The sequence below is a fragment of the Anarrhichthys ocellatus genome, unplaced genomic scaffold (genome assembly GCF_004355925.1).
Source record: "Anarrhichthys ocellatus isolate YVR2014 unplaced genomic scaffold, GSC_Weel_1.0 scaffold5, whole genome shotgun sequence".
NCBI classification, from domain to species: Eukaryota; Metazoa; Chordata; class Actinopteri; order Perciformes; family Anarhichadidae; genus Anarrhichthys; species Anarrhichthys ocellatus.
Window position 1 is genome coordinate 14,682,667 of NW_022280035.1, and position 17,157 is coordinate 14,699,823.

Sequence of the window (17,157 nt, forward strand, 5' to 3'; positions counted from 1 at the left end):
TGTCTATACATTGTGGTGTCTGACTATTCCTCTGCACTCTGCACGGCCTGTAGTTGTTATCAATCTAGAGGAATTAAATAGCAAAACATTCAACAATTTACAATATAAACTTCAAACACCATAACATGATTCACTTTTCTGTGCGTCTAAGCCTTTGGTTGGTTTTGGCTGTCAAATGACGCCGCGGTGTTACTCATTTGAGCGCAAGAGACAGGCGGGACTGTTTGCATTGAGATGTTAAGTGGGTGTCTCTATAAAAATCCACTCAGGGTCAACTCTTTCATTCGTGCGCCACAGAGGGAAAGAGATTAACTTCAAGGAAACCAGAAAAGGACTAACAGAATGGTGGCGACGACAGACTGTGTGGAAAAGTCCAAACCCATCGCTGGAAACAAGGTGTTTAAATAATGTATTAAGATGAACATAATTCAAAAACAGATAGTTAAATACCACGAAATTATTTTTATTGTATGCAAATTCATGTTACCGGCTTTTTTTGTTTTAAAGGTATCCAAACCACTCATGGAAAAGAAACGAAGAGCTCGCATAAACAAGTGTTTGGACCAGTTAAAATCTCTCCTGGAGAGCTACTACAGCACTAGTGTAAGTATGCAGAGAGCATCTCTATAATTTCGAACACATAATCATTTTTTTACCTCGGACCAGTTATTGTAATTCATGTTTAATTTATGATAATAATTACGGGAAATGGCTGAAATCTAATCTCTTCTCTTTTCTCAGATTCGAAAGCGCAAACTGGAAAAGGCCGACATCCTGGAGCTGACTGTGAAACATCTAAGGAACCTCCAAAAGATCCAGAGCTGTAAGTTATAACTTCACACTTACAGCAGACCAAGCCATCAGATATTCAAACACTCTGATTTAAGGTTACATATGGATGCTTCAGACCAGCTTTACGCACAACTGTATGCATGTGTTTTTCTTAACTTTAGTGTTTCCACTGCTTTCAGGCACCGCCGCTGCTTCAGAGTTTTCAGACTATCAAAGTGGTTTCCGCAGCTGCCTGGCAAACGTCAACCAGTATCTGCTGATGGCAGACAACTTGAAGGGGAGCGACCGTTGGATGTTATCGCAGCTCTCCAGTAAACTCTGCCGCTCTCGTAGACGAGAGGAAGTCTTCAGCACCATGGACAGCGGTCCGCACCAAGCGGAGACACAGGATGAGGTGCGGAGGAATCTTCCGTCCGTAGCAGGACCTGATGAAAGAAAAACGACTAAATCTAAAGCTTTGAAACCCCATAGTGCAAGCACGTCTTCCTTTTTACCGACTGAAGACGCATCTGGAACCAGACAGGCTGTCCCTGCAGCGGCGCCCACACAAAATACTCGTGAAAAAAGTTCCAGTAACAAGATGTTTCACCCCGTCAGTCACAGGAATGACGTTGCAAACACGCAGCACAATGTCTGGAGGCCTTGGTAGAGCTGTCCAATTTAATGTTTATAATTGCACTGTATAGATTACCACAATATGATATTATATGTTATAATGTATATATATATTTGTATTGTCTTAATAAAAATGAACGACAGAAAGATTGTGTTGTCTTGTTTGTTGAAACTGGACTACATTTACCTTCCACGTAGAAGGGTTCGTTTACATAACATGCGGCCGATTTATAGTGATAGCTGATCTCAGGCAGATCTCTAGAGTGAAATATTAAATTTCATATTGGTATAATGAGAGACGGCGAGGGAAACTGTACCTGTGATATAGGCCTAAGAAAGTAAATAAACTTTGTGCTGAAGCCGTCAAACTGAAAGAAAATGATATAACCGGGCTTTTGAGCCTCAAACAACTATAGGTGCATTTTTCTTTTTTTTGTAAGGTCAAAGATGTGTGGGCACGGAATTAAAATTAAATCTTACATTTATGAAATGGTGTTAAACATTTGATAATTGCATGAGGCCTGTATGAACACTGAGTTTGTGCTATGCTTTCAAACTTAATTTGTCTCTTTTGCCCACATCGAATTAAGTATAATACTAGTGCGTGCCTCGTGATTATTTAATGCATTAATGAATGCAGGACGTATCATGAATTGCTGTTGCTCACCAGTAGTAAATGATCAAGTCGATATGACTTAATGTGATACTTCACACTTAATAGATCATCAATGAATCAATGTTAATTTATAGTTACTTCATACATTGGTATGCGACCAAATTAGCTGGAATACAGATACATAGAAGTGCATTGCTCACCTTCGAAAGCAGAACAGTATTATTGTCATAGAAATAATAAGCATTTTTTCATTCCATTTGCCAGATGATGAAATTAAAGTCGTCATCCACAGTTTTACAAAAAAAATATTTCTTTCATCTACTTTAAGCATACAAAAAATAAAAATGCCCCTACTTCTTTGAGTCTCATATTTGTTTGTTGTTGAAAGAAGTGGAGTGCAGCGCTTTAGGCAATATTCACTTAACCAAAATCATCGAGCAGGCGCCAATTGACAAATAGAGGAAAATTGACTGGAAAAAGCGCATATTATAAACTAATACTTAATAACAATACTGTCCTGCATAGAGTTATATATAGTTCAGCAATACTCAAGTTTTGCACCCTTATTAGTTTTGTGGAGTTGACATAGAGAGAAAAATAAGATCCAGGAGAGTGGGGGTTTGACTGTCACTTAGTCCATTCTTCATGGTTTCACACATAAGTACCGAAACAGTGGCGAGCAAATCAGATGCTTGTCGGGCAGCGCAACAATTTTCTGCTACAGGCTACTAATTACACGCCATGCACCCTTCTCTGTCTCCTCTGGACTTAAATATCTATCGTTTCAATTATTTTCCAGGTTTTCTGAAACGCAATTTAGAATAACTGTACACCTATAGGCCCAAACAACCTCTTTCTGACGTCCCTTAGGCTGGTTATGGATACCTGTAGCGCCAGATGTATACAATTAAACGTAAATGTAATCATTGATCTAAAAACACACCTTACTCGTCCTGTTTTTTTTTTAAACCAATACAATGATCAATTGTACGGAGGACAACTTTTTGGATAAACCCTAACTAACTTTTATGTTTTTAGTCAAGTAGCCTATACAGTAGTGGTAGTTTTATGTATACTGAAGTAGTATTTGTACGTCTGCTGGTTTTACTAAATAGCCAACCTGCAGTCGGCCTCCACAAGAGACTGTGTTGACCCATAACACTGATCGCACATACTTACTTTTGGGCTATACGCCATGTGCACGAGACAGGAAACCTGTCTATCAGAAAGCTCTTTTAAAGTGCCCTATAGTTTTCTTCCGCTGCTTTGGCAGGCATGTCATAAAGTGTCTCCCCAGTCTGAAGGGGCCTTGTTGGAAAAGGATGGCACCTTACAGCGAGGAGAATGGCGGAAACGCCCACAGCTCTTTCAGATGGTACATGCTGAAAAGACACTGCTGCCCACTGGAAGAGGGCTGCTCCTGTGCAGTATAGGTCTACGAAGGACAAAAAAGTACGCGCTGCCTGGTTCAAGGGTATTTTTTTGGCCGCAAAATAACAACTCTACTCACAGCTCCAAACCCCCTTAGCTATGGCAACTATTTGTTATTCCAGCTCTTTGTTTGGTCTTATCGGCTCATAAACCCCGTCTGTAAATCGTCTTAATACTTTCACAAAGTCAAAGCTACTCTTTTGATGAGACCAAGAGACGGCCCATGACAAAAAGAGAAGTTTGTTTTAGGAAGAAAGGAAATGCCACGTGACTTCCAAACTGAATGCCCTTAAACTTTTTCTAAGAATTTCTATGAACTCTTCCCCGTATTGTTTAAGTAAGCTAGTTTGGGTTGGCACTATAATAGCGACGCATATTAGAGCCGAGAACCGTCGGGAGGGAGAGAATAAGTTATTAGCATGAGACTGGGCCCAGTCGAGCGCCCTTAAGCGAGCAGACGTGGATGAAGTGCGCTGCAGACCTCTCTTCTCACTGCTCATTTCACTGGTAATGTCTCTGCTACGACAGGTTCAGCACAGCTGTTGATTATTCTCTCATATGCTGGTAACAGTGGACTTGTGCAATGGTGACTGAGAGAGTTTTGAATTTCCGCCTTGTGAAAGCTTTCTTGCCATAAATAGATAAATACAATAATAATAAAAAAGCTCAACAGTGGCAACACATAGGCCTACAATTCTGCAATACTGAAAATGTTATTTGAAGGTGAAAGAAGGTTATATCCAAGGAGGCGTGGCATAACCTTTTGTATGACCCAACATCTTTTCGTTTTTTGGTAACATTTGGGTAAATGAAACAAGACCTTTTGGGTGATTGGGGTACATTATCATTGATTTGGGCTAGTGCAATTCAGACTTTGATATAATTTCACATGCACATTTTCCTTTTCCTGTTCATCATTATAATGAATTGAGACTCTAGTAATTTCTGCTAAACTATATTACTAGAAGATTTAAAAGTTTCAATAATAAACTGTCTTTCCTCACCGTCACAAGTTTGACTAGAAAAATGCTGGGCAGCATCCAGCGTTTCTGTGATTGATTAGTGATCAGCACACATAAGGTGGTTGGCAACCACTCATGTACAGCATAAAGGTCATACACAATGGTTCTCTATTGCAAGGTTCATCATTTAAGTCCTTTGCAAAGCCTTTTAGCACTGTTCCAATCACCCAAAAATCATGCTGTCCCATTCACCCAAACAATTAAACAGAGTAAAAACAACCTTACATCATATTGACACATTATTGACCGATTTTGTTGCAGTAGTGCACCGTATCCATGTTTCCATCAAAAGTTTGTGCAATATATCAGCTCTGACAATTGTATGACCCCTTGATGAAAAGTAGCTAAATCTTTAGTCATTTTCCTCACCTCATGCATTGCTGGGTTAACTTCCTGTTTGTTGCTTGCCCCTCCCACCTACGCTATATCACACCAATGAACAGATGCAGACCTGGTCGGTCCGTGTACGTTTTGATAGTTTGTTTTATCGTTTAATAGTAAAAAAATAAAACAAAAATTCAGAAATACCATTTTCATTTCGTTTTTTGTGTTTTAAACCAAAAACGGAAAAACGAGAGAAACAAAATCGAAATAAAAGCCAAGGCAATATAATGAAAACAATGTTATTTACGGTCTATGATGCAAGCACATACCAGGGTAACATTAGCAGAAAAGTAAATGAATAAACCTGGACCATGGGAGTAGCAACAGTTGACTACATGCGGTTTAATATGAATTTATCCATGTGTACAGCAATAATCAAGTTTTCGATTAATCGGTACAGTGTTTGATGCAACACAGTTAATAATGTAGTTTAATCAAAGTTGTTGCTGTTAGCACTGATATCTATTTTTCCACCGTATTGTGCTGTTGTTTGAGTGGACACAGAGCCTGTATAAGGAGATCTGAGTGAAAGTGTTTACCATCTCTACCAGTAGATGGCAGTATCAGTGTGTAAACCATAGATTTAGTTATATTTACCTGTGTCTTTGTTAATTATCTAGGTTGATTACAGATTGATACCAATGTATTTAATGCTGTTTATTTCATCTGATATTTGTTTATGGTTAATTTGCAACCTAGTTGTATACATCATGTATTTACTTGTTATTTTTATGTAATTTCAGAACCAAACATACCTTCAAGGCTGTCTGTCACACAACAATGGAAGCACACACTGTAAATGATAAACGATCAACTAAAAGGCAACGTAAATATTCACCTGTATTTAATTTGAATAATATATGCTATCATATTGTAAAACATGTTCTACTTGTAAATTGATGTCAAAATAGGTCGCCAAAGTTATTAGGTAGGTAGGTAAGTAGGTTACCGTAAGCGATCTCTGAAAGTTGTTTTTTCTGTACACAAGTTACTCGGGAACTCGTGAAAAAAGCTCCACAAACAAACACCACAAACAAACAGCAGTTTGTCAAGGCACGGTCAGCCATGGTTTTTGTTAACGTTTGGCGTGGTGCAACTCTTAAAAATAGGAAGTTGGAAATTTCAACAGAGACAAATTCTGACCTCCGAGTTATCTGGAACGCAGCATAAATAAATGCACTCACTTTAGGTTTAAAATTGACAGAGATTTGGGGAGTAAAATAAAGAGTTAAATAGTTAGAAAATACAATCCTATAGAGCTCGGTAAAGTTCGCCCGTCAGAGTTATTTTTACTTTATACAGCAGAACGTTAGCCCAGGAGTGACAAAGGAAAGATACTAACTACTGCTGACAGGAAGGGAAAAGATAGCAGAGGATGGTTTCGATCCATCGACCTCTGGGTTATGGGCCCAGCACGCTTCCGCTGCGCCACTCTGCTTGACAGAAATGACATAATGCAAGGAACAGAATTGTCATAAACCTAGGCATATGCTAACCAGTTTACAGGCTAGGGTGGAGATGAGGCACTTACAGAGAGAAAATGAAGGTACTGTAGTATGTTAAGTTGTGAGGAAGTACTTGCAGCACGAACCACTTTGTTATTACAGAACAGACCGAAATAATATTTACAAAAAATATGTCATTGAATCTTCTTTTTTCCCTTTTTGTTTTTTTTAGCCCAGGCAGCCAAACTGAGAGAACTGGAGTTACAAAAGACTGAGGTGGACAAGATGAAGCAACAGCTAAAAGGTACACGTCAAAATGACATATTAGAGACAATATAAACAGTATAAGACTGTTTTTCCAACATATATACACAGTATTATGAACAGTATTAAGTAATTTGTTGGAACAATATACAGGTTTCAGTGGCTAAAGCACACCCTAATGAAAACAATGGTGATGAAATACGTTTAACTGTCAAAGATTGTTTTTATTGGAGACAAAAATGTATTTCACATTGCTCCTATTCTAATTAATTTCAGCACAGGCAGCAGAGCTGACCAACATGGCAGCCAGGACAGATGTCACAGAAAACCAGGTGGAGGCTCTGAAAAGAGATAATGAAGGTGAGATAAAATAAGATATTTGAACAGTTCGGTTGTAATAGATCATTTAAAACCCTATCTAGAATGGTGATAATAATACACAGATTAATGGTGTATTTTTAAGATAACAATAGTGAATTTAGAAAAAAGCTCATTATTGTCATGGTCAATGTTGTCATTAAGCTGAAGCTGAAGCAACAGCTAAAGGTACACGTATATATTGAGCAATGCTGAATCGTTATACCTCAAAATGACATATTAGAGCAGAGGTGTCAAACTCATTTTCACCCTGGGCCACATCAGCATTATGGTTGCCCTCAAAGGGCCGGTTGTAACTGTAAGAATGTATAACTACTCCCTAACATATTGCTAAATAACTGTCTCTCTGTGATTATTGTTTATTCAAGTGTAAAAATATTGTACATGTAAATGTAAAAATATATTTAAGCACATTTCTGTTATTATAACATAAATCCTTTCAATTTAGGGTTAAGAAAGCCACATTACTCTATCAAAGATCAAACTTTTAAAGAAAATAACAAAGTCAAATATCATCAAACACAAGTTATTACAATAACTTTGTTCAAAGCTATTTTTGTCACCTCTCTGCATTAAAAATGTCCCTCCCCGTCATCATCCCGTGCATGGCTACATCCAAGAGCTGCTCACTGACAGTCAAGTCTGCCTTCATGCCTCTTATAAACACTGATTACATTACATTACATTACAGTCATTTAGCAGACGCTTTTATCCAAAGCGACTTACAATAAGTGTATTCAACATAGGTATTCAAGAGAACTACTAGTCACCAGAAGTCATAAGTGCATCTCCTTTATTAAACAAGCATCTAAGAGCATAAACCAGAGCAAAAGTACAGTGCAGAAACAAATGAATACAATAAGTGCAACAAACTAGTATGAATACAATAAGTGCTGAGTGGAAGGCTCAGGGTAGTACTTCTTGAAGAGGTGAGTTTTCAGCCTGCGCCGAAAGATGGGCAGCGACTCTGCTGTCCTGACGTCAGTGGGGAGTTCATTCCACCACTGTGGGGCCAGATTCGGCCCGCAGACCTTGAGTTTAACACATCTGTATTAGAGACAATATGAACAGTATAAGACTGTTTTTCCTACGTATATTGACACAGGATTTTAATGATGCATGTTACCCAATTTTTCTGGAGAGTATTAAGTAATTATACAGGTTTTCAGTGGCTAAAGCACACCCTAATGAAAACAATGGTGATGAAATACATTTAACTGTCAAAGATTGTTTTTATTGGAGACAAACATGTATTTCACATTGCACCTATTCTAATTAATTTCAGCACAGGCAGCAGAGCTGATCTACACGAGAGCAGAGCTGAGCAACATGGCAGCCAGGACAGATGTCACAGAAAACCAGGTGGAGGCTCTGAAAAGAGATAATAAAGGTGAGATAAAATAAGTTATTTGAACAGTTCGGTTGTAATAGATCATTTAAAACCCTATCTAGAATGGTGATAATAATACACAGTTTAATGATGTGTTTTTAATAGATAACAATAATGAACTTAGAAAAAAGCTCATTATTGTCATGGTCAATGTTGTCATTAAGCTGTAACATCATTCTCTAAAATGAGTATGTTTCTCTCTCTCTTTCTCAGTCAAACAGGTGGCTTTCTCAACATCTCTGTTGGCTTCAGGCTCAGGACATATTGGACCATTTAACACAAACACTCCTCTGGTCTTCAGATACGTTGTCACAAACATCGGAAATGCCTACAACCCAAACACAGGTACTTTAATTTACAATTTTAAATATTTATTGACTTTTTTGCTATGTGTGCTTCAACCACATCATAAACAGATAATTCCCCATTCACTGACAAAACTGTCCCACAGGTTTGTTCATTGCACCAGTAAGAGGAGCCTACCACTTTGAGTTCTACATAGCTGCAGGTGGACATGCTTCATATGGTTCATCTGTTGTGTTGGTCAAGAACGGAGAGCATATTTTTACAGCATATGAGCATCAGCCGTCCCATTTTGGCACATCTGCTAATGGTGCCACGCTGCTTCTAGAGGTCAGAGATGTTGTGTTTTTGCGTCTCTGGAGGAACACAAGAATTCATGACAGTGAAAATCATCATAGCACCTTCAGTGGTAATCTGCTTTTCACCATGTAAAAGAAAAACAGGTCTTTGTTTTCCTCAGTTTAAGATTATCGTGTACACTGCAGCCACGTATCAGAAAATTACATTATTTTTTCCTGTGTATGAATGCTGATTGACAACCCTGCATCAGAACAACAATCTTCTTCATAAGAAAAGGTTCATTCATTTTTCATCCGCATGTCTTTCCAGATTTGCATCAAAATACACAGACATAGACAGTGAGGGAATACTTGTGCCAGATGTTTTGTTAACATTAGATCAAGGGAGTGTCGTAATAGTTGAGAAACGCGTGTAAATGTTCATAAATCTCATGACTTATCTCACATTGTTAAGAAATTCTAAATAAAGTCCTCTAACTTCACCTGGATCCAGATAAACACCAGAACCTACTTGCTCAGCATCACCACAGCATCCAACCAAACAACCTCACTTTCACTGTCTGATTGTTTTTTACTTTGTTCGAGAGAAACTCAAACTGTCTGGTGCTGTTAGTGTGAGAGAGGACATTCCCTTTATTCCTTCAAATGTATGATACAGTCGCTGTGTTTGTTATAAGTACCGATTATCTAGACTGTAGCTGTGTATATAAACTAGACACAATGGTCCAACACCTAGTTCTGTTTGGTTTGTCTTATTTGCCTAAACATTAACCTTATATTATTAAACAAAGGTTTGTTTACTGTTACCAGATGTGTATTGGCTAACGTTGACTAGTTCCCGTTACTGCTTACCTGCATCATCGTAACATCTCAAGGAACAGCCATCACGTGGTAATTGCATGCTGCTACGGCAACTGCTTGTTAAGTGCTACTAAAATTCTTTAATAAAATCTGTAGAGTGAACACTTATTATGATCGGAAGATGGAAAAGTGGAGTGGGAAAAATAGATCTTATTTTCTTTTTCATGTGACAAAACATATTTCTTAAAATTGATTTTGTGTTTATGGGAAGCTGAATAATTTAACTCTGAATTTTAGTTAATTCATTCATCCAATTTTTTCTGTGGTGTGATGAGAAATCAGACCAGAACTAAAGTTCTAAGGTTTATCATACAATTTCTACACTATTAAGTGTTCAAAGGCAGAGAATGTGCAGCTCCAGCAAAATGTTGTTTTAACTTATGTTTAGATATGTTTCTGTAGATCCAACTGAAAGCAGGAAGTTGCCAAAATTAGAGAGAGACTGACCATTCATATCTCACATCTCATATCATTGTGAAGGACACCGAATCTTGGTCTTCTTCTGGGGACATAGGCTTAACTTTTATGTGGCCATGGTGACAACTATGTTGCTTCATTATGTCTATCGCTCAAACTCCTGGGGAAAAAAAAAAAAATCGGAGACGTCTCAGAAGGTCTCACATGGTAATACGGCCCCACAACAAGCATAGTACAACACTGTCCCAAAACTCTAAAAACACTCTCTGAGCATCACCTTGTGAATTTAATCAGTCATATCTTTTTTTAACAAAGTCATATGAACAAGAAAATCATAGCATTTAACATCATTCATATTTGAGTCATAAATCTTTGAATATGTTACAAAATTATAATTTAATATTGTAAACACAAAAAAATGCAAAAAATCTTTGACAAAGCAAAGTTTGACAGGAGAATGTGATGTTATGCTTCCAGAGGAGGATACATTTCAGCTAAAAACAACAGTTCAGTCCAGTTGAATAGGCTGCAATGAGTGAGAGGTACACTAATACATGAGAAGTTAAAATAAACACTTAAATGGCCGCAGGTAAAAACCTATATGCCAAACAGGTGCAACTTTATTACCTGGATAATAGCAAAAAAAGTTTCACAGCTAATACGGCTGTCAAAGGGCACATTTTAATTTCATGTTGTCTTTATACGTCCTAATCTCCAAATACATTCAGGTTAGCAGTTACCGTCCATGAGACGTCAAAGAGTTCGCACTCCTTTTAGTCAGCAAGTTGTCACATTTGGTAAACATGAGAAGTTCTTCATGAATGCGACAATGGGCTTTGTGAAGCATTGTGTAAGTTCACTGCAGTGTCTATTTTGACTGAGAGTGCAAAGTGAGAAGTTCTCACAATGATGGTAACTGATAATCTAGTAATACCATTTTTTTTTCCATGACCTTTTAGAATTTGCTATCATGATAAATAATCATTCTCTCCCCAAATATATATTTATAGATAATGAATAAAATCTGACTTTAATTTCCCCACAGCATCATTAAATAAATCTTTGGGGATGTTTACATTTGCTTATATACTCAACAGACCTCCCAGAACAGAACCTTTAGCAGTCTTAATGCATGAGATAACACATCTAATGTAATGTCTGCTGTTTGTAGTACCAGATACATTTACTGTACTACATTTCCATTCTTTTAACAATGTTCCTAATTAGTGCCAACATCGTTGTGGGTTTAGGTACGACATCAGCATTTAAGTTCCGCTACATCTAGTCAACTTGAAGGCTGCGATCATTCAACCTTCAGACAATTTGACTTCTTTTAGAGGTTCCTTCTCAGACAGCTATTCAAAAAATAATTATTGGTGCTTTCTAACACGTTACTGAAACAAATAAAGAGGTGCGGTCAGGCTGACATGCTCCGTTGATGGGGACAAAGCACCATTTCCAGCTGTATTGGTCTGATGTTTTATATGGAAATATGCAATGTGGTGGTGGGCAACTGTTGTGCCTGATCATCTCCAAAGTTAAACACAAACATTGGAATATGAACTGGGAGGAAATGTTCTACGCAAAGGTCTCATTAAACAAAAAAAGAACACCAAAACCATGAATCCAATATCCTTCATATGTACATGACACGACAATCTTTAAAAACTGACTTCACATTTTCCTTCGGAATTTAGGGGCCTTCACGTTATATCTCAATATCACACAGTAACTGTAAAACTATTAGGCATAAAAGAGTTTGGGATTACCACTTTCAGTTTACTTCAACGAAAGGTGCTTGAAAAAAATAAGTCATGTGTTGTGAGTAACAATGTTAATAGAAAAGGTGTACATCATCAAAATAAAACAAACATATTTACTGTGTCATGTCCTTAAGTCAATACCAAGGTACAAGGAGCAGTATTGAGATAACTTTGTTTTGAAAGCCAATGTATCCATACAACAAAACACAGCCATTAAAGGCTAAATAAAATACAATGAGTTCAAGTTCTTAAGTGCAAAGAAAAAGGAAAGAGAAAAATACCACCTTAACAACAACCTCCTCCAATTATGTGAGCAGTTCATAAGAAACAACACTGAACAGCTAAAACAAGGAGTGGCAATGTTCACGCCATTTAACAAAATAAAAGTTTATTTGTGTCAGTGCTGGAAATAATAAGTGTCATTTGGTGATATTTTGTGATGTGAAAGCTGAATAACAGGACCACCGACCTTCTCACAAACATTAGGCCCATTCAGAAAATATGTCCAAAGCTCCCAAGGCCATTTAGCATAACAAATGTGTATTGGTGGTTTATATCGTAAAACAGAATAGTGGCACAAGTAAAAAGGACAAATAATCCAGTATGTCACTTTCCCATAACCACCAATCTCCCGGTGGTTTTCATTACTTCAGTAATAATGTTGATAATAACAATTAACAAGGGTAAACTTTGCTTTTAGGTGGAGCCGACAGAATCAGAGTGGAACGTGATGTATCCCTTGGACGACGCCGAGGGTGTGCTTACAAAACTGTTTGTGCTAACTTTACTCTCACCCTTGCTCGGGTGCTTCTGATACCCCCAGTCAGCTCCAGCATCAGCCCCGGCTCCACCGCCTGTCCTGGGCCTACAGGCAGAGCGCCCCGGAGTCTGCTGGCTGCGCCCAGGTGAGCCCACCTGACTCTGCTGTTTCCCGTCTCGCACACGCTCCCGACAGCCTTTACCGGAGCCACAAGCCACGGGGCTCTTCTTTCCGGCAGGCCTGTCTGGTTTGGGGGAAGCCTCAGGCGTGTTGCCCCGACTGCTGCTCCGTTTGTGTTCCGAGAGCCGCCTGAGTGCTTGAGGCTCACGCTCAAAGTCGGTGAGCAGGAAGTGCGGAAGGATGACAGTGTGCTGTTCATACACGTTTGGGATGAGTGAGATGGTGGATGTGCGCCGCGGGCTCTTCCTGGGGCTCGGCAGCGGTGTCTCATCTATGAAGTTGATCACCTCGTCGCGGCTAAAACACCGCAGTTCGTCCTCATAGTGCTCCCCGCTGCAAACCACGCGCGGCAGGTGCTTGAGGGAGTGCATGCTGTCCTCAGAGCGTCGCCGCTTGCGATGCGGGTGATGGTGATGGTGGCTCTCCTCGTGGTAGGAGACCAGGCTGCTCCTGCGCCTCTCGCGGCGCGGCAAGGTGGAGCTGTAGTGGGCAGTCACCATCATGTCCTCGGTGGAGCCCCATCGGTGAAGGTATGAGGGGATCCGGTCGATGGTCCACATGTCGGTTTCGTCGTGGGAGTATCTTCTTGTAGGGGGCACCTGGACGCAACACACAGATCAAACCACTCAGTGTATAAATAACTTTGACATTCATTCACCTATACAGCAAAACAGAATTAAGCATTGTGGCGGTGCTCATTGTTAACATTACGATATATGTTATTGTTACACCTACATAATCAATTAAAAGGACATTACATGCAGGTTTCCTTGAGGTTATGTGGCCGTCAATGCCACTGTGATAGTACACTGCAATTTTAGTAATAACACTGACCTGTAATAGTCCCAATGGACTGCTTTGTGTAAATATTTAGATTGATGACATCGGGCTCAGTAATCTTTTTCAGTTTAGTATCAAAATCCATTCTATTTTGGTTCCCTGATTTAGCTGTAGTGCAGCACAAGACGTTGCTTGTTCAAGATAAGTGCTTCTTTTTTTTAAACGAATCCCTGACATGTATGAACATTGTAACATACATAAACATGGTTATAACTGAACTAGTATTCACCTCCATTATTTGGAGATGAAAACTGCAAACAGATGATTGTTCCCTACATGTTATACTCACATTCCATTCTGCTCTGACAACTATGCAAGAGAGAGAGGATTTGTCAAGGTGACGTCAAGAGCCACAAGATTGATATCAGCCTGCCCCCCTGTGGTGGGTTTTAGTAAATACAGAGAAATGAGACAGCAGACGATACAGTAGCATTGAGTGTGTAAGGTGTGTGGGGGGGGGGGGCTGAACAGCAGAGGGCAGCACAAGCATAAGAATGAATTCAGATGCATGATGAAGAAAGACAGAGACTTGCACAACAAGCTAATAAAGCCAAAGAGGCTTTATTCTGCAATCAATCCATGTGAGAAGGGACATTCTCAAATGGATGTTCTATTGATTCGATTGATTACGGATTTGAAGGGCTTTCTTTGTTTATGGTCTAATTGGGCCTTAACAGCAAAAAGATAATGTGACACAGTTTAGCCAGTTGTCCTGTAACTGAAATAAAAAAATACACCTAAATTAATTCACCATCACATGTATACAGCAAGGAATAACACAGCTAAATATTACTTTACAATCAAATGAATCTTCTAAATCTAATGACGAGGTGTATCGGACACAAAAACAATGGATGGGGTCATGACTTGGTCTGATGAAATGGTACTACTACTGTATACATCTCTGTTTCCAGGCTTTGTAAAAAGTCAAATTGAATAGAGATCCAATTCAATCACTGGTCTTTAAAATTTTAATTTTAATGTTGGACATCTGGGGTGTAATCCCATTTTTCTGTGTATATATATATATACACATACACTTTTTTTTTTTTCCAATGAGCATTTTTTCCAGTAAATGTAGACTGCTTCAGCTGCAGGCTGTACTGTTTTCTGACAAAGATGACACAGTATGAAGATGCTTTGTTAAAAGTTAATATTGTGTGGGGTTGCATCAGTTGATTCTAAAGTTAAATATCATCACCACAGCCTTCCAGGCCAAGTCCAGCAAGATTTTCATCATCATCACTGATTTAATCAATAATTTTCATGAAAATTGATCCATTGTTGGATTGTGGGCCAGAACTTGGAATTTGCAGAGTTAAGTCAGTATTGGAACCTTAGCAGAAAACAAGGTTTTGTTTCATTGACCTAAAAGGCTGCATGTTGGGAAAGAACGTTTTGGCATAGATGCAGGCCGAAAAGGAGCATTTCACAGCTCTGCATCTGACTGGAATGGATGTCCGATCCAATGGACACAATGCTTTTGGGTAGAATATGAGCAAATGTTTATAGTGCTTTCATGAAACCTTGAGGGACTCCTGAAATGTAGAAGGTAAGTCAGTTACTAAGCTCTTACCCTCTCACAAAATAAAAATGGAGTCAATTGCATGTAGGCCCATGGCTAGGACACACTAGTCGATAAATGAAGCACATCTAACATGTTGATGGGACTGTCGATGGTCATATTTACCAAACATTAGTCAGCCAGAGTGTATTTTTGATTCACGTAAAATAGACAAAGAAATCTGTGGCATATCTGGTAGAGATAGCTTCACAAAATGTCTGATGATTCCAGAAAATTCTAACAAGTTATTAAAGGCCCATGAGGCCACTTCACCATGCACAGTGTCATTTTAAAATAGTTCAATTGATCAAGTAAAAGAAATGAAGAAAATTAATAAAAAAAATATACCTGCAAATACTGCATTTTATCTTCCTGTTGTTCCCTCAATGGATACCCTTGCGGAACCCCCCTTTCTAAGGTTGAGAACTCATACTTGGCATTACGGTCTACCGTCACGATTTCAGGCGCCGAGCTATAGTCATATGGTCTGTCATATATTAAGTCGGCATGAATTCCTCCATCTTGGCTGTTTTCTGCAAAGTGCAGAAAAGCACGAATGTCAGGATTAGAGAGCAACGAACTCAATACACAAGACAGACAGACAGACAGACGAATAGATAAGAGAGACAAGTTCAATTGTTCTCCGTTTTGTTGATATGCCTACGGGTATGCTCTGGAATATGAGGTTTAGATTAAAAAAATGTTGCTTCAAAAATTAACAATAATTCAATTTAAATGTTGAGTAAGGGAATTAAAAAAGCCCTAAATGGGTGCTAATTCAGAAACCATGCCAAATAGCTGCAATAAGAATCTTCGAAGCTACAGAGCTTACACTTACACAATGTAAAGTGTTCCGAGTGTATAAATACCCATCAACCAAGTTATTTTCCCAATTACTGCATTCATGTTCATTAAAGATCCATTGGAGATGAGTGTAAAATGCTGATCTTGAGGAAAATGTTGGCCAAAAAGATGAAAGATGAAAGTAGCTCTTTGCACAGGCAGCTCGTCATGCAAGTAAGTAGCTTTGGGAAAACAGGAAACAATCCTTATACATACAACTGTGATGAGTTATACATGGTAAGCCCTCTGGAGAAAAAAAAGCAGAGAACTGGCAGTGTTAATTATCCCACTGAGTACGGCCTGTGTGGTTTTACGGTTCCTGCTGGACAACGAGCAGTTAATCAGGGAGGATGTCGAGAGGGAGAGGATCAACAGGTTTGGAGGGTTAGAAACACAAGAGAAGGGGTTCAGATTGGGTTGAGTTTAAACAGTGCCAATAGAAGAAAAAGAAAAAGATAGATGGTTGACACTGTCATCAGTCTTCATCAATTGTGGAGATCTGGTCATGGGCGCAGACCACAAGCCTTTCCATCATTATCATGTGACCTAATTTTTGGACCAGATTTTGTTGACGTGTCTGTGATTCCTTGGTAAAATGTTGAATTTTTAGACTAGTGTCTACTATGTGCAGTTAAATTCAGACTTAACCCTTAAAATATATACTATTTCTCTCTTAAAGTCACTATAATCTGACTATTAGATGGGAGTCCACACCACACAAAGAAAAAAAAAAATACATACATATACACACAGATACACGTATATACACGCACACACGTATATACACACACATACATATATACATATATACATACATATATACACACACACACACACACACACACACACATACATACACACACACACACACACACACATACACACATACAATGGGTACGGAAAGTATTCAGACCCCTTTAAATTTTTCACTCTTTGTTTCATTGCAGCCATTTGCTAAAATCAAAAAAGTTCATTTTATTTCTCATTAAT

At 38.7% G+C, this 17,157-nt stretch overlaps 3 protein-coding genes and 1 non-coding gene across 6 annotated transcripts in view; 2 read left to right on the forward strand and 2 right to left on the reverse strand.

Moving 5' to 3' along the window:
• Positions 1-342: 342 nt before the first annotated feature.
• her3 (hairy-related 3) lies at positions 343-1,441 on the forward strand. The gene is made up of 4 exons (XM_031844578.1): positions 343-396; positions 508-603; positions 742-823; positions 972-1,441. Exons 1-4 carry the CDS (start codon positions 343-345, stop codon positions 1,439-1,441), a joined length of 702 nt encoding a protein of 233 aa, XP_031700438.1.
• Positions 1,442-6,226: 4,785 nt separating this feature from the next.
• Positions 6,227-6,298, reverse strand: trnam-cau (transfer RNA methionine (anticodon CAU)). The gene has a single exon. It is a non-coding gene; the product is annotated as a tRNA-Met (tRNA).
• A 50-nt stretch (positions 6,299-6,348) lies between these two features.
• Positions 6,349-9,072, forward strand: LOC116382644 (complement C1q tumor necrosis factor-related protein 3-like). Its single transcript, XM_031845867.1, has 5 exons — positions 6,349-6,406; positions 6,538-6,609; positions 6,846-6,929; positions 8,551-8,682; positions 8,789-9,072. Exons 1-5 carry the CDS (start codon positions 6,349-6,351, stop codon positions 9,070-9,072), a joined length of 630 nt encoding a protein of 209 aa, XP_031701727.1.
• Positions 9,073-10,594: 1,522 nt separating this feature from the next.
• gpr153 (G protein-coupled receptor 153) overlaps positions 10,595-17,157 on the reverse strand; it is a 39,320-nt gene continuing 32,757 nt past the window's right edge. Inside the window, exons 5-7 of one of the 3 annotated variants that reach the window (XM_031844923.1) lie at positions 16,384-16,413; positions 14,050-14,069; positions 10,595-13,519 (exon numbers count right to left, since the gene is read on the reverse strand). In XM_031844923.1, the coding sequence (XP_031700783.1) occupies positions 12,677-13,519; positions 14,050-14,069; positions 16,384-16,413 (893 nt within the window). In that variant the 3' untranslated portion in view covers positions 10,595-12,676. Of the gene's footprint in view, positions 13,520-14,049; positions 14,070-15,672; positions 15,858-16,383; positions 16,414-17,157 lie in introns of all 3 variants that reach the window. The other 2 variants (XM_031844924.1, XM_031844922.1) reach the window with 2 other exon arrangements.